At 39.2% G+C, this 23279-nt stretch overlaps 1 protein-coding gene and 1 long non-coding RNA gene across 11 annotated transcripts; one reads left to right on the top strand and one right to left on the bottom strand.

Annotated features, from left to right (window-relative positions):
* The first annotated feature begins 63 nt into the window (after positions 1-63).
* On the top strand, positions 64-22660 carry LOC105835517 (rho-related BTB domain-containing protein 1). 9 transcript variants are annotated; one of them, XM_036292303.1, is made up of 15 exons: positions 64-773; positions 12152-12523; positions 13079-13182; positions 13246-13443; positions 14369-14576; positions 14924-15166; positions 15247-15332; positions 15739-15865; positions 19205-19435; positions 19751-19774; positions 20528-20681; positions 20984-21114; positions 21598-21840; positions 21931-22079; positions 22261-22660. In XM_036292303.1, the coding sequence occupies exons 2-15, from the start codon at positions 12344-12346 to the stop codon at positions 22493-22495; spliced, it is 2313 nt and encodes a 770-aa protein (XP_036148196.1). In that variant the 5' UTR covers positions 64-773; positions 12152-12343; the 3' UTR covers positions 22496-22660. The 9 variants fall into 9 exon arrangements, with proteins under 9 accessions (XP_036148196.1, XP_036147856.1, XP_036148948.1 ...); XM_036291963.1 differs by lacking the exon at positions 64-773 and adding an exon at positions 4329-4609; XM_036293055.1 differs by lacking the exon at positions 64-773 and adding an exon at positions 4658-4679.
* On the bottom strand, positions 1063-3749 carry LOC114254877. Of its 2 annotated transcripts, XR_003626184.2 has the most exons (4): positions 2975-3749; positions 2461-2516; positions 1367-2367; positions 1063-1216 (listed from the first exon to the last, which is right to left on the bottom strand). It is a non-coding gene; the product is annotated as an uncharacterized LOC114254877 (long non-coding RNA). The 2 variants fall into 2 exon arrangements; XR_003626183.2 differs by having other exon boundaries at positions 1063-2367.
* Positions 22661-23279: the final 619 nt, after the last annotated feature.

Genomic DNA, 23279 nt, shown 5'->3' on the forward strand with positions numbered 1-23279 from the left:
ATACGATATGCATATTTACTGTTCGCAGCGGGTATATTAAACATGTGCTAACCGTGTGAGTAATAAAGAAAACACTCCTCCCATTCGTAATTGTAATACATTTTATTTCTTTTATAAAAATAGAAAATGGGCACGGTGCAGTGTATACGAACGCGGCGCGATTTGAAATATTCGTAACTAAGAGACATGATGTGCAATTTGAATGTTGTTGATGTATTCATAGAAACGTACAGTAATGTATTCATGGAAAATGCAATGGTTTACACTGGATGGAATGTTATCAGCGACTTTATTAGGTAGACGATATTATTTGCTGATTCCTGCGGAGATCGAAAATAGCGCTCGTAACAATCTCCCAAGGTCCTCTTTCATTTGACTTCAAGGTCGGAACCTCGCGATGTAAGCTGCGTGGTGGAACAGTTAAGTTTTTCCGCGGGCGCATACATCGTTATCGTCAGGTATCATAATAGTATGTACACAACGCGCGTGACGTACGTCGCACGCGGCCGTGGATTACTTATCAATGGGCGGCCGCGTGTTTGTCCTCCGTTCGGAGTCAGCGCGTGTGTTAATGCGCTGCGTATAAGGCGCCGTTTTCCGTGTCGCGATTTCAGTTACAGTCGAACGGAGTCGGCGACCGAAGGAATTTCGCGTGGTCCGGAGACTTGGCAAGAAGAGGAGCGACGACTATACGGCGCGACTGCTACGTGGGAGGACGCGCTGTTTTGCTGCAGCATTTGATTGCCCCGAAGCGTGTTTGTCGCTGCTTATTGGTACGTGCAAGCAAGAGACACGCCATCGTCATTACTCGCGTGTTTGAGTAATTTCGCATATTGGACTTCCTGCCGGTGAGGTCTGGCGTTACGCAAGCATCGCGGCCGCGTACGTTCGGAAAGTCGGGCCAATTAATTAATCGGTTAAATACCGTCGGTGAATGCACCGTGCATTCGCAACGCGCTGTCGCGGAACCGCCAATTTCGCAAGTGATGATCTCCGTCTCGGTGATGATCAGGTTTTCGCAGAACTCGTAGGAAACGCATGAACGTTCATTCGGTTTAGATGTTTTTTTTTTTAAGATTTTAAAAATTTCCTTCCTAACTTTTTTAAGACGATCTTGAAATGCGACGTTAAAAGGAAACAGACATCTTGTACTTCGTTAAAAATAAATGAAGAAAATTTATCTTCTTGATTTCCTTTAGTTGGTTTAAAAAAATAGCTGCAATTATCAAAATTGAACAATAATTAATTTTTTATTTTTGATGCCAGATATAAATTTATAGTTGTTCTAGTCATAATTACAGCTAATATTAGTTATTATTAAACGTAAATAGTAAGCAAAAAATGTATAAAAAATAATTATACTTACAAATGCCTTTATTACATAGAAATATCCGTTTTATTTTTTGCCATTTGTATCTAGCTATTTCATTGTATTAATATTTAAAATTATCATAATTTTTATAGTAAAACTTTTTAAAAATTGGCAGACCTATAAACATAAAATTGTTATTAATACTAGCACTCTAGTAACAACTAAAAAAGCAGCTACAAATCATAATTCTTTATCATGTAATTATAGTTACAACACTGTGTAAACACTTTTCTTTTAGTGTCGCAATATTATTCGCTTTTTAAAAGTATAATTTGTCATTCTATTTAAAAATACCAGATAACATTTAACGACTCAAAGTCATAATGTATTCATAAATTGAAGGAACAACAATGACTTCAGAAATACGTAATTTAATTTTTTTGTAGCGATAAAGAAATGTATCTATATAATTAAGATCGTAAAAAATATTAATCATTTTAAACTAAATTTCTGTAATTAAATTATTATTCGTAATTAATTAGAAAAATTGAAAATAATTTTAGATTTTGCAGAAACACATAAATGTGCTAATTGATTATTATTGCGAAGATAATAAATTTACGATGCAATCATTGATTCGCATTGACAGCTTGATGATCATTCGGTGCGATTTGTCCTTATTCGAGCATGATCGAACGTGTGTCAACGAGAATGCACGTGATCGCAATTGCAGTTGATCTTGTTCGCGTCGATAAACATTGGATTCCTCGCAATCGGTCGAAGTTTGCGGCTCGCAAGGTTTGACGCGACGCGCTTTTGCGCGTCTCCATTGTATTGCTGAATTCCCATAAAAGCTTTCCATTGTCTTGTTATTACATTCGCATACGTGACCGTCATAAGAATCACCAGCGACGACGATGGTGGTGGGCCGCGCACACAATCGCATCCCTCGGAAAGCGCGCGGCAGGGTGGATTGATTTTTCGCCCCCTGACGTCACGACGGATCCAGCATGCGCGTTAAATAAGGTGCCGATATCGGTACCGCTGCACATTGCCTATTAAACAGGGGGTAAACTTTGTTACTCCGCGTCTAGTTACTTTACGAAGGCGTATTTTACGAACGCTCATTAGCAGCAAATTATCTTTACCATTGAACAGAGTTTTGCTGGTTTTAGCCACGGAAAGAGTAATTTTATTGCAGTATCTAAAAATTTACATAGCGTTAGATACAGCTCTGAAAATAATCATGTGTTGGACCATAAAATAATTAACATACGCTTGAACATAATAATATTGCTGCTAAGTTTTGACATTCTAGCAATCATATTGAACGTTTAATATAATTATTTTAATAATTCAATGTAATTGTAATATATTAAGTACTATACTTTAGCAAAATTGTTTTTCTTGTATGCAATAAGATATAGTAATCTCTTATTACTACATGTTATTAACATTTCTTTATTAAAAAAAAAATAATAATAAAAGATATAATTTTAAACGTGCTTTTTATGTTTGTGTTATTAATATAATAGATAAGTATTGTATAACTAATATTTATATTTATATGTTTATATGTCTACAGTATTCTAGCATCTAATTATACAGATTATATTAATTGAGAGAGAGATGATTGAACACCCTTTAATAATTTCAACTTACGAAAGTTGACGCCAGAAAAGAAAGAATTAAGTGATGAAGGTCAAGAATAAGTCGAGCTTATTGCTCGAGCTATTCGGGCTCGATGAGGCTGTTCGGAGTTCCATTCAGCAAATTCTATTGACGATGATCAAAACCTTTAAGTGTTGTTAACAGCTATTGACAAGTAATAGATATAGTGGTTATACATAGAAGGGAGGATATAAGGTCTGGCTAAAACACATAACGGAACGAATGTTGCAATATAAGCGCGCTCGTAAGCGTTCTTTTCTTTCATTAAGAAGAAAGTAATAATAAGTTTGTCAGAGCACCATCAAAATCGAGTAACCAATTATTATATAACTTTCTAAACGAGAAATTGTTAACCTATAACCTATTTCTCGCAAGATTTATTAGATAAACAAATTGATATTGATCTTTTTCACACTTTTCACTTGTCTAAAGTCTTCAGTAGCAGAATGATGGATATCTTTGCTACTGCAAATGAGCGATGATTTTTTTATCTGTTTATACTTGGACAGTTTTCGTAGTTACAATTACGAAAACAATTCCAATTCAATGTGACAAAAATCTTGAGCTCTTCAACATATGAAAAATTATCTCGAATCCTTTCTTTTAATTAACACGGGAAACAACGCAATCGTTGACTAAGCTTGGATTATTCGAGAAATCTCAATCACATCATCGCAAGGTGATTTTATAGACTTGAGGATCTTTTTAAAGACAGTATTTCTCTGGAGAGAGAGAGAGAGAGAGAGAGAGAGAGAGAGAGAGAGAGAGAGAGAGAGAGAGAGAGAGAGAGAGAGAGAGAGAGAGAGAGAGAGAGAGAGAGAGAGGGAGGGACTCAATTTACGGAAGCAGGATCAAGTAGCGTATCGCTGGATCGCTCGCGAAGAGATAGATATCTAGGTATCGTCGAGGGAACGAGTGACGCGGGTGGCGAGAGATATACATACATACACGTTTATATATAAAATAACAGCAAGATCACGTCGGTGCGATGGGATAAGGAGGGGCCGGGAGGAAAAGGAGAGATGTGCGAGGGAGAGACGGCGGGTGGCACGGGGTGTGTGGCTGTGGTTCGGATGCGTGGGGAAACGCCGGGGTCACGGTAGGTTCATTCAGCGACGTGCAGTTGGCCGGGTGCTGTTTGACCCGTCTCATCAGTCGTCGTCACGTTCTCTCTCTTCTCCTTTTCCTTCCCCCTCTTCTTTCTCTTTCTCTCTACCTTCTCTTGGTGGTCGTTCCCTCTCCATACAAGCTTCATCCGCCGGCGCGTTAGAGCCGTCCTCCCTACCCTTATCCAACCCCAAACTCGATGTACGTTCTCACCGTCGTCGACGATCAGCATCGGGGCAGCACCGAGCGAACGAGAGCCATCACCGTCGACGACGACGGCGGCGGCGACGATCGCGATTTTCCCTTTGTCTCTTCCCTTCTCTGTTGCGTACGGTGCACACGTGCGTCGGCATGACAGCATCGCGCCGGCGTTCGATCATCCACGTCGTCCACCACCTGGCCGAGCAGCCTCGGTGGCAACTCGCGGTGGCAGCGGCAGTGTCAGCCTCAGCCTCGGCGACGGTGGCGGTGGCGGTGGCGGTGGCTTCGATCGGCCGACGACGGCTCTCATAAGCGGAGGTTGGTCAATTCGGAACCCGCGCGCTCCAATAGCGAGCAGCGCGGTCAGTTGTCGTTGACACGTTGACAGGTGCGCAGTTGTGCTCGCGCGCGAGCGATTCTTCGATGTGTACGCGCGATCGGCGCGGTCCTCGCGAGCTGCCCGCCCGAGGGCAAGGCGGAGAGAGGAACGAATTGACCGGGAGAGGGTAGAAGGAACCCCCGTAGAGAAGGTGATCTCGCGCGAGTAAGGAAACGTCGGAAAGCTGAGCGTCTCTCGGAACCGGTGATCTTTGCGGAAGCTCGGGTGAGCGTGACGATTAATTTCCCGCCGCGATCGTTGGAGGACACGCGCGAGGAGACCGACAGGGTTGAGAGGGATGAAGAGAGAGAGAGAGAGAGAGAGAGAGAGAGAGAGAGTGTGTGTCAAAATTGAGAGAAATCGGCGAATTTTTTGGCACTCGCCGTTGATCCGGACGGAGCGGATCGCTGACTAATACGGAGCGTGATGCTCTCGGTTTCTTCCTTCCTCGCCTCGACGGTGGAATGCCCCTCCTCGGGCGGCCGCCCTGTCAGGACGTCAGCTGGAACTTGCGTGGAGCGTCCTGGTTGCGCGACGTGCCGCCGCTGCAGCTTCTAGTCCGTCGCCGCGCTCCGACCGACGACGGCGGCCGCCGGGAGGAGGCACGGAGGAGCGGCGATCGTTAGAACCTTTACGTCCACGGGCATTCGCGACGTGGTGCAATCCGTGCGATCGGCCGCCCTACGCACGGAGGGAAGTTCTTCTGGCATCGCATAGGGCGGATATTCGCTCGAGGGAGAGTACGGTTCCCATCGTCAACAGGCGAGAGAGCTGCACGCGGGTAATTTCTCGAGCGTCGACTGTCAACTCCGTCTCTTCTCTCTCTTTCTCTCGCGACTACGCAGTCAATTATATACATATGTACCTACGTACGTACAATGTATATATAGATACGTGTATATCGCATGCTCTTCACTCTCGCGTTTGTCGGCCTCGTCGACTTCTGCTATGCGTAGCATCCGTCGGCTCGAGTGCTGTAGCTGTCATCGAGAGGAAAAACGAGAGATGGAGAGAAAAAGATCTTGGGGAAAAAGAACTCTAGCATTGCGCGATTTTTGCAATCTTCTCGACATCTCGGCGAGAGATGCGCTCGACGTCTAATTGATCGCGCGTAGATTCCATCGTGCTCCGTTTGTCTCCGATCGCACTACTATCTCGTGACGTATTCGATCCTCTCTCGAATCTCTACGAATCTATCCCGCATGCTTCTCTCGGCGAGACGAGACGATATTCGAGAGAAAAGAGAGAGAGAGGTTTGGTTTATTTATTTTATTTATAAATTTAGAGAGAGAGAGAGAGAGAGAGATCACGGTCCAGGGTAGCGATCATGTAATTTTTCCTCTAGGGCGGAAACGTGAAAAGTTTCAAGTTACTGTCTCTTTCTATTCAACACCAATAGAAAGAGATAGTTACGTAAAACTTTTCACTTTTCACGTTTCCGTCCTAAGGAAAAAGTTACATGATCGCTGCCCAGGTGCTCGACGGAGCGTAGCCGCGCTTGGCGTCGGCGGCGTACGCGTTACGCGCCGCGTGGTCGTAGACTATTATATTCTACCTATTTATCTCTAGCTTCTCTCTCCTCCGTCCATCTCGCTTTTAACTTATGTAAGAGAGGCACAACTGTGTGTCTGCAATGTGCGAGTGCGAACGTCCCCGCACGACGCGAGACGCAGAGGCGAGTCTCGAATTCGTGGCGCCCCGACCTCATCTCGCATCTCGCCTGCGATCGTTATTATTTTATTATTATTATTATTATCATTGTCATCGCCGTTAGAAACGGCGGAATCGTCATTAGCGCTGTTGGAATTGACGCTAGCGCACACGTGGCACGCGCGGAGTATTATGTTGCACACTGCTATTCATTAATGCCTGGACTTCCGTTTGCACAAGTGACATTTTTGTCGTGTTTTGACTCATCTATGTGAATTGATATTTTTAGATAACACATGATAATACGATTCTATTGTCCGTGTTTATAATAAATGCCGTATAGATGAGATAACCAATGAAATAAAAATACAAGTCCAGGCATTAATGAATAACAGTGTACGTGCAACGTGTCATATGTCATTCGCGTTACCTGTAACGTCAGCCCACGATATTGATCGGCATCGTGTCGTTTGATCGGACAATCGGTCGATATATTTCGTTCTCGTCGTAATAATAATAATGATAATAATCTTGTTATCGCGCTAGCCTTTGCCTAATCGCCGCGATCTCTGATTTTATTTCCCCGAACGATAACGCAATTTCCGTCTGCATCTCCTTGTGGACCGAGAGATCGCGACTCGACCGTCGACCCATAGCCGCGGTGGAATTGTAAAAATTGATTTATGCCTCCCTCCCCCTCTAATATCGGTACGGAGACACGCTCGTTACCTTGCTCGGGCGTTGCGGCGTTTATTCGCCGCTCATTTGCCCTAACGACCACCGCCACCGATTGCTGCGTGTGTGATTGTGATTTAAACGGCGCGTGCTAATACCGTTTGCGATCCTATCGCGGTGCGGTGCGGTTTCTCATCTCGATCGAGACGGACGGGACGGATAAGGAATCACGTCGGAAGAGACGTGTCGTCGTTGCTGTCGCGCGATCGACAGGTACATACACGTGATACGATATACGCGACACGCGACGGTACGTTTCGATTTCCGTAACGTGATCTCTCGTCGGCGTCGCTCAGCGGGCGGAGGAGGAGCCGCGTATATACGATGACCGACGTGGGCCCGTCGTCGCAGTTCCGCGATTACAGCCGCTGAAAGAGGTCGGCAATAAGAACACCGTTTACCTAATTAACGGACGGACGGATGCGGCTCGGTCGTTGCTGCGTGGCTCGTTGACCCCGCGCGTCGTGCGATTCTTGGACTTGGACCGTCCTTCGGGCGGATTGACTTTGCGCGGTCTGGCGCGCAACGACGGACGCGACGGAGAGGCGAAAAAGGCGAGTAAAGTGCCGACGAGAGGAGAATGAACGAGGAGAATGGAAGAAAGCGGAGGGTGGTGCGCCGACCCGAATACCGCCTACTCGATTTTTTCCCCATTATGACTCGGTGACGGCGCGGCGGCGATGGCTCGGTCCTCTTCTACTATTCCGACGCTGACCTCCCCGCGACTCGTTCTGCAATGCGTCAGCGACGGCTTTTACCGCCGCCGACGCCGCCGCCGCCGCCGCTGCTGCTGCTGGCGCGCGGTATCTACAGCTCGCTCCCGCACGTACATTCTACATCCGTTTTCTCTCCGCTCCTCTCTAGCGACTACAATGCGGGCACGTCATATGTGCCAGCGACGCTCGCTGTCAATCGTTTTCGAGGGGCATTTCCGGGAGGGAACGCGACGCATCTAGCGAATCGTAAACATTATTTTTTGCGTGGCGAAAGAATTGTCAGCTTAGCAGAGTAGCTAATGGCTATTAGTGTTTTACACAATGCAGGTTAATTAACGGCTATCGCCAGTTCAGGGTTGGTATGTTCGGGGTTTAATATTGAGCTACAATAATTCTACTAAAACTTATTAACGGGTTAAGAGAAAGAAATTACTAATACCGATTAAAAAATCCCGCTAAAGCGGCCGCGAAATCGCAAACCCGTTCAATTTGCTATTCAAAACTACGAAAATATCCACCAAAGCTATTAGGATTTGACTATTTAAAGCGGACTAATAGTCGTTTCTGCTATGTATATCGATGACGTCAGGGCGATATTTCTCTGACTAAATACGCTCTTGTAAATGCACATATAGGACAAGTGAAATAGAAACTAAAATCAATTTAAAACCTTGGAAATAGCTTGTCTCGCGCGCGTTATTGATTAAACTTTCAGAATGCGTAAAAATGGCGTAATCACATTGACGATGACGGATCAACCGCATTGATTGCGTTGCATTAATTTTCTGTGTTCTATGACAAAAGATACGCGACGGATAAATATCATGAAATATTTTTCTAGAACTTCTACCTTGCTTCAAATTATCTTACATGACTGTGTATTTTTTTAACAATGGAAAATTTCAATAGATCTTCTCACTTATGAAGTAATTGGTATAATTACGTACCAACTATCTCATCGCTCTAATAGCACAATAATAATTTCATCGTAGAAAAACAACCGAGTCTCTTTCAATTAATAAAGTACAACATACTAGCAAATTTATTAAATTGAAAAAAATTATGAAATTCTGATATTTTCAATTTTTAAATTAGTTTAGCGAAATACAGTAGAACGAGATGCATATTGATTGTTTATTCTCTTAGTAAATTGAGATGGTATTTTATGACATCAATCAATTGCGAATGAAATATTAGCTATTACCGAATCCATAATACAATTCTATTGATTTTAGCAGTACAACGGATATGTGATATTCGACCGGAAATTCGGAAATAAAGCTTATTATGTTTTATATTCTTGAAAGTACAAATAGAGGAGGAGAGAGGACATGCCGTTTATAATTAATTTCAAGAAGAATTGTGTAGTTAAATTTATTTTCGCCTTTCATGCTTAAATTTGTTATTAAATTTATTTTTCCAATTACGTTTAAATTTGTCTCAATTTGTTTCTCAACTCGAACGAATCGTTTTTTCTTTCTACTCCGAGCCAAATGCCTTTTGTCTTGCACGAAATGTTTATTTTAATGTCCGTCGCAATTGGTGTGTAACATAGTAGAAAGTACGAAAACAACTTAATGTCATATTGGTAAAGATCGATGGACCTCGCTAAACGTTGACGATGACTTTTGTTGTCGACTCTAACTGGCGTTATGTTATATAACTTGCTTCGTAATCACTATTGTACTCTTATATTATACTCTTGATTTATTGTATATTATTTGAAACGAGTGTACTAATTTATTCATAAACATCATACCGCATCTAAATAAGTATTAAAACTCGCAAGATGACGAAAAGCATTGCGTTTCAAAAGAAATCGGCATGTGCCGCTCTCTGAAAGCATACGGACTCTTCTCGGTGTAACGTTTAGCAATTTAAAAAAATTAAAATCAGTTTTAGCTTCGAGAGTGGCTATTTACGATTCATAATGGATCAAAAGAACTGAGCTATATATAGTACATGGGCGATGATTGGCGCATAATATCTTAGCCTCGCTAACAATTTGAACTGGGATACAGTTCTCGTACGGCGGATTACACGAAAATTACAGTAATAATAATCCCGATGAAAAAAAACTTTGTTCAAGGGGATTCTAAAATATCGCTCGTTCGAGGCAGATTGTCATCTCTTCACCGATTTATTGTCGTTAACATTCGATAAAGACACGATAGGAGAAACGATTATATTCGCAGATTATATGATATCTAAAAATACTAGGTCAGATTGACACGCGAAGAGTCAGATTGTAACTAATTATCCACCACCCTTCTCCGATCAATAATTTCATATACGAAGCGTTTTATCGATGCGATCACTCGCGGGCACGGAATGGGCGGATATGCATATTCCATTTCAAATTCATTTTTAATCACAAGATTCGCTGAATGAACGAAGAGCGCGGACACTTGCCACAAATTCCATTTTATGAAAGTAGGTCTCGTCCCCCCAAAGACACTTCCCGGAAAGCGTCAGCGAAACAGGCGGACTATTGAGCGAGACGAGGCTTTCGAGTTTCGCATCGTGACTCAGTGAATATTACGTTTTGCATATCTCGAGTAGTTGTCACCTAGTATTATCGACATGTTTCCTCTAGGCTCACAATATTATCGTAACAAGCGGATATTATAACATTATACCTGTCGTGTATAGTAGCGAGCATTGCCTTGAAGGTGCGTTTGACATGAAAGACTCACGGGTAAACTAATTCAAGTTCTTATTACGTAGCACTCTTACCCATTTTACTTGAGATTAAATCAGCAGTTGTACAATTTGAACGATCTATAGAGGGTTGTACCGCAAATTTTAAGATTACGTCTACATGGATTATTTACGTTACGTTATAGTTACATGAATCTTTTTCGTGTAGGCAATGTAATTTATTATGAATTAATGCAATAGTAGAAGTTATTAAATTATGAAATTACTAGTATATCTTAGAATTAATATATCTTAGAACAAAATATATTATACAATGTCTAATTGCAAATTTAAAACAGATTTATAGGATATACTTATACATACACACCATATAGAATGTTAGTAAGAAGTAGATAAAATTGAATTTATCAGTAATTGAGTTGAGACATTCTTTTATATCGGAGAAATCGAATAACATTCATTATTAAGTTTAGACATGACTTTACCTAACGTTAATGAATATTTTAATAATTTGCATATATGAAACATTGTCTGTGAGAGTTTTTAAGAAATAAAAATATAAATATATTGCTTTTATATCCTAATAGTATAAGATAGTTAACAATATGTAATATTTATATAGATCTGTAAAATCGAATAAGCAGGTAACTTTTTTTGTACCGAAACTATAGATTTACAGCTGAAAAGTCAACGAGACGTTGAATGGAAATTCATAGAAGAAGGTAATATAGCATGCGGCTGTCGAGAATGAAGTTCACCGAGCGGCCGAGGATTTTGAGAATGAATTAGTCAGAGGTGCGATATATCTACGCGTTCGCTCAGGGTTAAGGCGAAATGGAAATCGAGGCCGAGATCGCGAAGCTTTGGTTCTAAATATAGAAGCAAACCTTTTTCTGGGGTCATATCACACTCGCATGAATACACAGACACAATGGAGTACATATTTGGAGTGACTAAACGTTTCAGATACTTATCCTCTTCCCGACGTGTCTAATATACACTTAATATCTTTAACACGCCTGTGGCTTTTTTTTTGGGGTGAATAGATACCATCTTCGCAATTTGTCAAATTATCATTTTAGTTTGACGTGATGGATGACGGCATCCACGATGATAGATTATATTAATATGATTTTCCTCCCAACTTGCGGTAGCTTCGATTGTCCTAAGATGCGATCGAAGAGGTCAGGCTTGAGGGGACGCTCTCTCGATTACGAGTATATATGTTTTGATTAAATCGACTATTGAGACATCTCATGTATAATTATTTTCCACGCAATTAGATTTTACTCGTACTTACGATTCACCATATGTATGCAAATAGTTTATACATGTCACCAAAAGTCGAATAGGTCTTGCGCAGTTAAAGACAATTATCGCTGTCTTCTGAAATAATGCACATTAAACGCAATACAAAGTACTTTAAGTATATATATATTCGTATACTTAAAGCTACGGTATTATGCAACGAACAGTTATCGAAAGCACGATATAACATCCACGTGTCCTTGAGCTAAGGCTAAGTGTCCACTTAAGAGCTTTATTATCACGACTTTGCTTTCGAAGAGCGAAAGTAGTTCTCGATATACATTATAGGATATACGTTATAGGATATTACGGCATTATCGCATTTTCAAAGAGTGAAGTTGTGAAAAGAAGTTGTCAAATGGATAAAACATCGTGTTCGTCGCACGCTGACTCATTATTTCCGTATTTCAGTTTCAGTGCATATCTTATCAACGGGAAGGTCGAGGACGTCGCGTTCCGGTCCGGTTATCGGATGTGATGCACGCATTTGGCAGCTACGGAAACGACAGCGGTAGCATTATCTGTGCTGGAGACAGCGGTTGAGAACTCGAGCGATCTGGCAGGTGAGAGGGTATATTGTATGAGCAGGGGAGACTGCCGGTGATGGACAATGAGCAACCGCACCAGGAACTGGTCAAGTGCGTGGTCGTGGGTGACACGGCAGTCGGAAAGACCAGACTGATCTGCGCCAGGGCCTGTAATAAGCACGTGTCACTGTCACAACTCCTGACTACTCACGTGCCCACGGTTTGGGCTATCGACCAATATCGGATCTACAAGGATGTAAGTATACGCTTAATTGCAGTTTTTCCTGTGATTTTACATTTAGATAGATACATTTAATATAATTACGCATCAAATTTAAATCGAAATATGGCATGCGGGTTTTGCCGAATATTAAAAAATTTTTTTAAATACATAACCTTTTTTTCTTTTGAATTATTAAGATGATTATGTGTTTTATTTATTTAAATATGGCGAGCAAAAAATTTTGACATTCTGGCAATCAATTTAAGTGTCCTATAATTATTTGACTGGTTCAGAAATTATTTTCAGATCTGTATTTTCTAAATTGGTATTTTGACAAAACCGTTCTTTTCGTATGTAATTAGTATATAATAGATAATATAAATTACAAAAATTTTCAATTTACGCAAAATAAAATTAAAATATAATTACAATACAAAGTGATTAAAATCAGAAATTGCTTGAATTTTTTTTACTTAGATTTTTTGTGAAAGTATGTTTTTGTTCATTATTATCCGGTTAATAAAAATTATCGTTATTATTAATTTTCTTGGAAATACGTAGCGTATTAAGTGACACGATATGTGATAGGTATTGGAGCGATCTTGGGAGGTAGTAGACAATGTAAACGTGTCGCTACGTCTCTGGGACACATTTGGCGATCACGAGAAGGATCGACGTTTCGCATACGGGAGGTAAGACTGTGTTCGCCGAGTGGAATTTTTACGAATCGATATTAATTGGAAGGGTTTCATTAGGTCTGATGTCGTGTTACTATGTTTCTCCATAACCAACCCCGTTTCCTTGCGAAACTGCAAGGTGATGTGGTATCCAGAGATAAGGAGGTTCTGCCCGCAGACACCGGTCCTATTGGTCGGATGCAAAAATGATTTGCGGTACATGTATCGGGACGAAACTTATCTCAGTTACTTCCGTGATCGGAGTCCCTTCGTAAGGTAAATTAATCTCTCTCTTAAAAAACTCGGTTAGAATAAAAATTAGAGCAACCGAAAGGTTTTTTAACGAGGGCTCTTCTTGCGAAATTAAATTTAGAAGAGTCGGGAAGTATTAATATTTTATCAACTTTAGAATTCTCGCTCTTCAAATTTTTTCTTAAGCTTTACAAATTTTTTAATTGTTTTATAAATTTCTATCTTTCTTTGAAAACATTTGTAATAAGTATAAAGAGAGAATTGCAAAAATTTATTTTTTAATAAAATAAAATACAGTGGTAGAGTTTATTTTTATCCTAAATTAACAAATTTCCAATTAATCACACGAAACTTGGATACTTGAACTTTAATAAAGTTGATTGCTCTAAAACTTATAAAGAATATTTTTTCAAAAGTCAGTTAAAGTATCACTTAGTTATTTTAATCGACCACATCTTTTTTTGACTACAAACAAAATTCGCGTGCGACTGAATTTTTTTTTAGCCTCTTATGAAACTCATTCACTCGCATCGGTGCTCCTTCAATGATGGCCAGTTTACCCAAGTGTGTCGAAGTATTGATTTTTCAGCGCGAGTCTCTGTGAGCTTCCTCGAAATCTTTTACCGGCAAAAAATATTCATTACGATCAGCTTATGCGGCATCACGGCATATGAATTTCATAACGGCTTAGTAATCGATTGAATAGCTTAAAATTTCCGACAGTTGAGTAATTGGGTCGAGTCAGAAATTAACTGAACCTTGACACATGGCGATTAATCCCTCGGGAGGAAGCCTGCGACTTTTAGCGTTCTCTTCTTTTTTACAACCGCGGTAATGACTTCGTCATTTCAGTTTTACCTTCTTCTATTGGTAACATATTGCGTAACACTATTTCGACGACGGCGGCGCCTAAAAACGCGATCAATCACGGTCGCGATTATATTTACAGGGCTACGAGGAAAAGCGATCTGGTGATGCCGGATCAGGCACGGGCGGTAGCGCGAGAACTTGGCGTGTGCTATTACGAGACGAGTGTTTTCACTTATTACGGTGTGAACGAGGTATTCGAGAATTCGATACGCGCCGCCTTGATCGCGCGTCGTCAGCAACGTTTCTGGATGACGAACCTGAAGAGGGTGCAAAGACCCTTGTTACAGGTAACAGACGATGTGTGCCAACGATTTTGCAACAGACTCAATTTTTCAAGCAAAGATAAAGAGCCTTTGATATTTTCTTGGAATATAGAAGACTACCAATACCTAGGTTACCTATGAATATTTAGGCTACCAATATAAGGCCCAGTTAATTTATTTCTGAATAATTTTTTAATATCTTTCTTCTAAAAAAATAAAATAAAATAAGTTAAATAAATTTTATTCAGGCCGGATACATTAGTAGAATTAAGATCGCGTGCTTGAGTAAAGGGCGGATCTTTTGATATTTTGGTTGATACTCGAGTCGTCATCTTTGCAGGCGTTGATGAGCCATGATTTTTACTTGATAGGCGCCATTCTGTCCGCCGAAACCAGTGCCGCCGAAAGTATGCCTGGCTCCGAGTACCTATGAGGAGAACATGAAGAGCCTATGGACGAAGCCGGTTCACACGGATGTCACTCTGATAACGAGTAACTGCACGTTTTTGGCTCATCGGTGTTTGCTCGCCGCCGCCTCACCGGCGTTTCACCGGCTCTTCTCGATGGAACTCGCCCAGGAACTCACACCGCGCAGCTCCAGCGAGTCCAGCATGGTATATGCCAGCTCTATCAGGTTCGGAGGTAGTAACAGGATAAACACAATAACACATGTTTCCCTTATTGTCTCGTCAAGGTGAGCACTTTCGGCGAGGCCACCGTCGGTGACTTCAACGACGATACCGAGTGCCTAATTCGTATCGATCAAAGCAAACCCGCAAAGTGAGTTAAACCTTCCTCGTATGTTTAATCCTGCGTCGAGTAACCCTTTATTTGGCAAGCTGCAATTAACACGTGACGGAACACACATGCCTAATTTTGCGGCAGGTGTTGCCAACTAACACGCTGAGTGTCGCTTGAGCTTAATACTAACAGAAGGGCTCGCAATTGGAAACGCTTCGATCACACGTTGTTGATCGAACACACTGACATCGCTTGAGGGTACTATTGCCAAATAAAGAGTTAGATGCAGCCCCCCCTTTAGCCTTTGCACGGTCTTTAAATATCGGCACATTCGACTTACGTAGCGACGGAACAGAGAGTTTGCAATATTTCGTTGATAGAGTTTGTACAGTTCATGTGCTCCCGACGAGATGAGATCCGTACAAACAAGTCATGTACGTTGCAGAGTATGGGAGCAACTTAAGCGACGATCGAGTTTTCAAGTACTGCCGACCATGGATAATCAGAGGAAGAGCAATGGCGCGACGAGAGATTTGAATCATCCTGCCTTCCAAAATATTCGTATATGTATGGTGAGAGTGATTTTGATATAGATTTTTCTCCTCACGCGCAACAACTTATTATTAACTCGTGAGTGATTGCGTTCTAGTCATTTGGCTGTACTTTTTCATTTTTTTACCTATGTCTCTCAACCTATATCTCATTCATCGGTACCCGTGTGGAAATTCATCTAGGCATGCTCTATTTAATATTGACCCCATACGAGCGTTACTTAGGCATCCAAAATAAAGGCTTTTCGGACTGAAACCTATTCAGGGCCTATTTGGGATATTTGAACTTGAGCTTGCCTGAATTGGGCCTGGTTTAAATTTACAACTTCCCCCCCCCCCCCAAGACAGTTAGGTTTGCCCGGTTACAGCCCGTATAGGAAATAGTTTAAAATAGATGTTTGCTCCAAAACAGTTAGGTTTGCCTAGTTATAGCTTTTTTTCTTAATTCTTATATTTTAATTATTTTAATATATTAATTGTATTAGACTTAAATATTTCAAAGTAACATACCGTTTTCCATGTCTGATAGACTGAAGTCATTAGCTAATACATTATTTATAAAATCTATTATTTTATTGAGTTTGTTGTCTTCTATGTTTGGCTTTTAAATAGATCGTAAAGAAAAACAAAAGTTTTAAATAGAATATTAATTGCAAATAACCGATATCAGACTCGTAATATGTTTTTGTAAGATTTAAAAAAAAATACCATTTCTGTATTACAAATACTGATATCTATTTCGATTGATTAAACGATACGATTATATGTATAATACATAATGCATAAAATATAATAAATAATTGATATATTTTAAAATTGTTGTTTTTATTTATTTATTAAATATAATAAGTTGGGCAATGGTATATCCTGTAATTTTGGCACAATTTATTTTACATATATAAGCCCAACTTAAATATAATTAACTATTTGAACGCTTTAAAGTATTAGTGCTAAATAGATTGCAATTTCCATCAAATTATTAAGGTTATGAAAAAAAGATAAATTTAACAATGAAATTAATAGGTAAATAAATTAATGTTATTTATTTTTAATATATTCTGCAAAATTTAACTTCTTTTATAAATAATATAATTGCGTCAGTTTACAACATATATAGTACAGGAAAATTAGACTCAAAAACCACTGTTTCGAGAAAAAATTGTAAGAGGCACTTTTATTGCAGATTCTTATTCGGAAAAATCATACAAACATATTAAACAAAAATTCAACTCGAAAAAAGTTGAGAATTATTGTGTAAACAATGGAAGAAGGTGAAAATTTTGGTTTTTTGGCAATAAAAAAAATTTATTACTGTTAGCAAAAAACAAAAAATATGAGCTTATAGGTATTAAAAATATCTATTAAATGAGCCGTCGAACGTTCCAATTGGTTTATTTTTTAAGGAGAAAAAAATTAAAAACTGCTAAAATTTACTTTTTTTTAAATTGTTAATAAATAATTAATAACTAATGGACAAGTGAAGGCAAATTCTTGTAATAGGGCTTAAATAGTAGCGGTTACTATTCTCTAAAAGTCTTGAAAATTTTAGCCCAAAACATTCACAACTTTTGGCACAAAGCGATTTGTTATTTAATTATTTTTTAATTTTTAATTAACATTGTTTACACAACTTTTTCCGAGTCGAATTTCTGTTTAATATGTTTGTATGATTTTTCCGAATAAGAATCTACAATAAAAGTGCCTCTTATAATTTTTTCTCGAAAGTCTAATTTTAATTTTAATGTACTAATAGGTATATATAGACAATAACAAGTACCCAATATCGATAAGTCAATTGGCTCAGTGGATAGAGTACAAGTTTTGTAATCCTAAGGTCCCGGGTTCAAAACGAGCAGCGGCAAGGGGGGAATTATTTGAAAAATAAGGGGAGAAAGAGAAAAGAGGGGGAAAAGGAAAGGAAAGAAAGAAAAGAAAGAAAGAAAAGAAAAGAAAGAAAGAAGAAAAGAAAGAAAAAAAAAGAAAGAAAGAAAATAAAGAAAAGGAAAAGGAAAAGGAAAAAGGAAAAGGAAAAAGGAAAAGGAAAAGAAAAGGAAAAGGAAAAGGAAAAGGAAAAGGAAAAGAAAAAGGAAAAGGAAAAGGAAAATGAAAATGGAAAAAGGAAAAGGAAAAGGAAAAGGAAAAGGAAAAAGGAAAAGGAAAAGGAAAAAGGAAAAGGAAAAGGAAAAGGAAAAGGAAAAGGAAAAGGAAAAGGAAAAGGAAAAGGAAAAGGAAAAGAAAAGGAAAAGAAAAGAAAAGGAAAAGGAAAAGGAAAAGGAAAAGGAAAAGGAAAAAGGAAAGGAAAAGGAAAAGGAAAAAGGAAAAGGAAAGGAAAAGGAAAGGAAAAGGAAAAGGAAAAGGAAAAGGAAAAGAAAAGAAAAGAAAAGAAAAGAAAAGAAAAGAAAAGAAAAGAAAAGAAAAGAAAATAAAAGAAAAGAAAAGAAAAAAAAGAAAAGAAAAAGAAAAAGAAAAGAAAAGAAAAAGAAAAGGAAAAAGAAAAAGAAAAGAAAAGAAAAGAAAAGGAAAAGGAAAAGAAAAGGAAAAGAAAAGAAAGAAAAGAAAAAAAGAAAAAGAAAAAGGAAAAGGAAAAGGAAATGAAATTAAAGGAAATTAAAAGAAAGGAAATAAAGGAAATTAAATTAAATTAAAGTTAAAGGAAATGAAAAGAAAATAAAAGGAAGGAAAAAAGAAAAGAAAAGAAAAGAAAAGTAAAATTAAAGGAAAAGAAAAGGAAAAAAAAAGGAAATAAAAAAAAAGAAAAGAAAATCATAAAAGAAACGCTCAAAAAAATAAAATACAATAAACACTTAAATGATACTCAAAACTAAACCATTAAAATTCCCCTAAATTTAAAATAAAAGCCTTAAATCAAATAATAACCCTTTCAAATTAAATAAATCACACATTAACATACCAACTCCCGCTCTTCCCCCCCTAAATTCCCTGATAACAATCATCCCTTCCCTCCTTTCCCTACCCCGCCTCCCCTACTTTCCTTCCTCCTAATCCCTTTGTCCTCCAGTTCGTCTGTCACTGTTGCTCCCACTCCTACCATATTATTTTATTTAATACTAACAATTTTGGCTCCAGCTAATTTTTATATTGGCCCAACCATGGTTTGAAAACCAATGTAAGCCCTAGATTAAAAGCGGGACAACATCGATATTGGAGGTAAGCGTCCTAACTTCGATCTCAATAAAAATAAGAAAACCTAACTTGGCCCTGATTACAACCTAGGTAGAATTTCCACACGGGTATTATCATATTTGTATTTTTACCTGTTTCTTTGATATAATAGAAAATCGATATATTTTTCTTATGGCGTTTTCTTATATTAATTGTCGTCGTTTTTATGCTTTACAGACTGAAAATGCGAATGGAGTACAGCAGCCCATGACCGTGATCACGCTATCGAAGCTGATCACGCCACAGGCGATGCAGCAGTGCTTGCAATTCATTTACACGGGCAGCTTGGACAAACGGTATCACGATCTACAAGTACGTTGGATCGGTAGAAATTGTCGTAAGAAAAAAGGTACATTCGAGAATGTAAGAAGACGCCCTTTGTTTTTGACCGCCGCGGAAGTAATGCGCGTAAGTAATGTGAAATAGGTGCGGTATAACCCCGGGCAAGAAAAAAGAAAAAGAAAACGAGGAACAATTTAACTCGAATAGGATTGCGACAAGGTAGAAATTCAGTCGAAATAAGTGTGCCTTCCGGCTGCCTTTGCGAATTATACAGTTTGGGAAGGTATAACTGAGAAACCGCGGCCAGTCGCGAATGCTCCCGACTTATCGCGTTTGATAAGAAACACGGTGTTTGTACTTGTATTTGATCTCTTAAGAGCGTGAGTTAAAATTGCAACTGTTGCAGAATATACAGTAACTAACGCGGCTCTATTCTTTCAGACAGCTCCTATCGGGCTTCTACTGGTTAGTACAAAGCGAAATGCGTTTGAAAATTTGGCAGTCGCATTAATACATACGTACACGTTTACATGCGCACGCACGCACGCACATAGTAGCCTCATCTAGTTGATTTGTTTCGACGTTTAAAGATTTAATTGCGTGATCACATCATCATACAAGCATGCGCCTTTCTAACTTGCGACTAATACGCGAGGTAAACTCGCATTTTCAAAGAATTAATCTTTCAATTGAGCAATTAGAAGACGCAAAAATTAACAAAAATTTATAAACAATTATGAGACGAATATATGTTTCAGAAAGCTGAGAGGCTGTTAAAATGCGCCAAAATTGTTTACGTAACTTGAAGCATTTAACTGCAGAGACTTGTTTAACATCGCGCAATTTTACCGACTACTTACATCGGTCTTTTTTTAGCTGATTAGGCCATACTCACTAAGCTTATAGTTCGCGAATCATCGCTTCCGTAGTATCGTGCGACCATCGCCCTCGACATCATCGAACGGGTAGGGGAGGGAAGGGTGATACTTGAGGAATCGATGTACGGTCGACCTCGGCCGAGGGAATGTCGTGCATGGACACGCTTCCAGTTGTTCTCACCGACATTCTAGAATCATTGCCTAGTAGGATAGGTCCTCTAGGGATCCGGAAGCGATCAGATCTCGAGTCTTTCTTCTTTTTTTTTTGGATCGATCATTTTACGTTGACGGAAGACGCCGTGGTGCATCGACGTGATGTCTCGGTTGCTCTTGCCCGCAGGAGATCAGACAGGCGGCCGAATTCCTCGAGCTACCGCAATTGCTCATGGTACTCGGTAGCATACAAACGCGGGAGCAGTTTGTCAATAGCGATCTCAATAACCGGTACAAGCAGGTGGTCAGACAACGTTTGGAAGATATCTGTCTGGAGCAAGGTGGGTGCCAATCGTGATCGATGTGAAAAAATGAAGCGATGTGAGCTTTTCAATAAAAAACACAAAAAGAAGTGTTTCTTTAGATTTAATAATTTCTTTTGTAATTAAAAGAAATTTATTTGAAAATGAAATCACTGTTTAAAAATTGCAATTGTTTAATTTTTCAAATAATACATAAAAATTTGTATTCAGTAAAATGTTTTATCTAAAAATATATTGTTTCTATGAAGTAAATATACTCAAGTTGTATAAATAGAAATGCTAAATGTAAAAAAAAATTTTTGTCTGTATGATATATTTAGGTCTTTTCGCTGATGTCACATTTGAGTTGGATGACGGCAGCGTACCGGCTCACAAAGCGATTCTCACTGCCCGATGCGACGTGATGAAAGCCATGTTCTCTGGTGATTTTCGCGAAAGCAGCGCAAAAGTCGTAAGTACACTTTGTGAAATATAGTAGCTTTAATTGTCACAATTAATAGTAATTTTATGTGCAAGTGGTATTAACACAAATTATCAAAAATTAAAATTATCCTGATAAAAAATTCTTATATTTCACGATATACTTTCAAGATGTTGTATTTTATTTTTATAGATTTCTAAAAAAAAAAAAAAAAGTATCGTAAACTTCTCCAAATTTCATAAGTTTTCTTCAAAATTGCAGAGTGAAAAATTTTAGAATTTGCATGTATAAAAAGTTTTAAACAGGACTTTCTCTGTAACATTTCTAAAAAGGATTTTAACTCATATAAAAGATTTGAAATATTACTTAAAAAATTATGAAATTTATATGAAAGTTTTGAAAAATTATGTAATTTTGAGAAAATTTTTCATCAGAATATTTTTGAAGAACTCGAATAAGTTAAGCGTAATAGTCACAAATAATTAATACGAATCGTGATTCATGATCGAACAGATAGTCTTTCCTGGGGTTCGGGAGTACACATTCCATAAGTTACTCTGCTATCTTTACACGGACGAGGTACCGGCAATCTCCTCGGCCAGATGCCTTAACTTATTGGAACTAGCCAATAGACTCTGCCTTCAACGATTGGTGAACTTAGTTGAGAGCAGAGTGATTGAGGATCTTGAGCGGCTTTCGCAAAACGAGGGGAACGACGCCGTGGAAAACTGCCTGAGGCTGTTAGAGCCGTGCAAGGTCGGTTTTCTTCACGTGTGTTTTACATCAATTAGGACGCGATAATGTGGCGGTAGCGGTACCCGTTTAACGCTTGGTTACCATTTCCAGCTGCATAATGCCGATCAGCTGGCCGACTGGTGCATGAATCATCTCTGCGTTAACTACAACAAACTGTGCAAAATGTCGCCCCGCAGCGTGCGGCTGCTTCATCCGGAGAACCAGGAGTATTTGAACGAGCACCGGTGGCCGCCAGTCTGGTACGTATTATTCCTCGACGACGTTTACAATGGCGTTTTTACTTCTCTCACTATTTGATTTCGAAGAAAAAAGTTTTTTCTTATTACTTTTTACGACACATATCATGTTAATAACATCGTAATCGACTTAATTGACGTCGTTCGGTTCCCAATTTTGACCGTCGCAATTTGTCTCTGACAGGTACTTGAAGGACTACGATTACTATCAGAAATGTTTAGCGGAGCAAATACGCGAAAACAAGCCGACGTTGAAGCGAAATCGTAATCAGTCCGGCTGCTTGTGTTTCTCGAGCTCGAGCAAAACCAGGCGGGAGGGTAATACCGGGAACGGCACAAAGTCGACGACGTCGAGCGAGACGCCAGCGGATCGGCCGCTCTTCGACGCCTCGACTGAGTCCGGCGAGCAAGCCGTATGACAGGAACCAAGCGGCCTCAGCCGCTCCGTCAGATTTATCCTGGTACTACCTGTGCTCATGGTCTTCATATGCACTATTTTTACTATTTTGATACTGCTACAGATTTATACTTAAGCGGACTGCAAGACACCAAAGAGATGCACGAAAAACACACACATAAAAAAATATACAAATTACATATTTATTATATATATAAATAAAAATATTTAGTATATATAACATATATATAATATTTTTATTTTTATATATAATATGTATAATTAAAAAAATATACAATATGGATAAACATGACACACACACACACACACACACACACACACACACACACACACACACACACACACACACACACACACACACACACACACACACACATACGTGTACACACAAAACACATGATACTAATACCATGCGACATGCGACAAAAACAAACTTAGATCTAGCTAGAATATGCATTCGATTTTAGCTCGTCGAGGTCGAGTCTTGAGTCCTACTCCCTATCTCGTATGTGATTTCTCTTTTTTCTACGGAGCCATTCTCCGCGCCGTGCATTTTTAAAAAACTCGATACCGTCGATCACCGAGTCTTCGTGAGCGTCTGCAAATTTTTTGTATGTGGACCTGCGGATTTTTGCGACGTAGCTACATATATAATATAATATAGTGTATATATATACATATATATACATATATACTTTTATCTTCAGCTAATAAAATGAGAACTGTGCTTGTTTCGAGGGGAGACTTTGTACTTTCTATATTGCGCGTTGATATTCCGAAGTTTA

Source organism: Monomorium pharaonis, chromosome 1, assembly GCF_013373865.1.
Source record: "Monomorium pharaonis isolate MP-MQ-018 chromosome 1, ASM1337386v2, whole genome shotgun sequence".
Taxonomy (NCBI): Eukaryota; Metazoa; Arthropoda; class Insecta; order Hymenoptera; family Formicidae; genus Monomorium; species Monomorium pharaonis.

Excerpts from the sequence above, each read along its gene's own strand:
- LOC105835517 (XM_036292303.1), top strand. The coding sequence starts at position 12,344 with ATGGACAATGAGCAACCGCACCAGGAACTGGTCAAGTGCGTGGTCGTG. Across the intron at positions 13,444-14,368 it reads GATCGGAGTCCCTTCGTAAG|GGCTACGAGGAAAAGCGATC; the intron begins GTAAATTAATCT and ends TTATATTTACAG. Across the intron at positions 22,080-22,260 it reads CACCGGTGGCCGCCAGTCTG|GTACTTGAAGGACTACGATT; the intron begins GTACGTATTATT and ends TGTCTCTGACAG.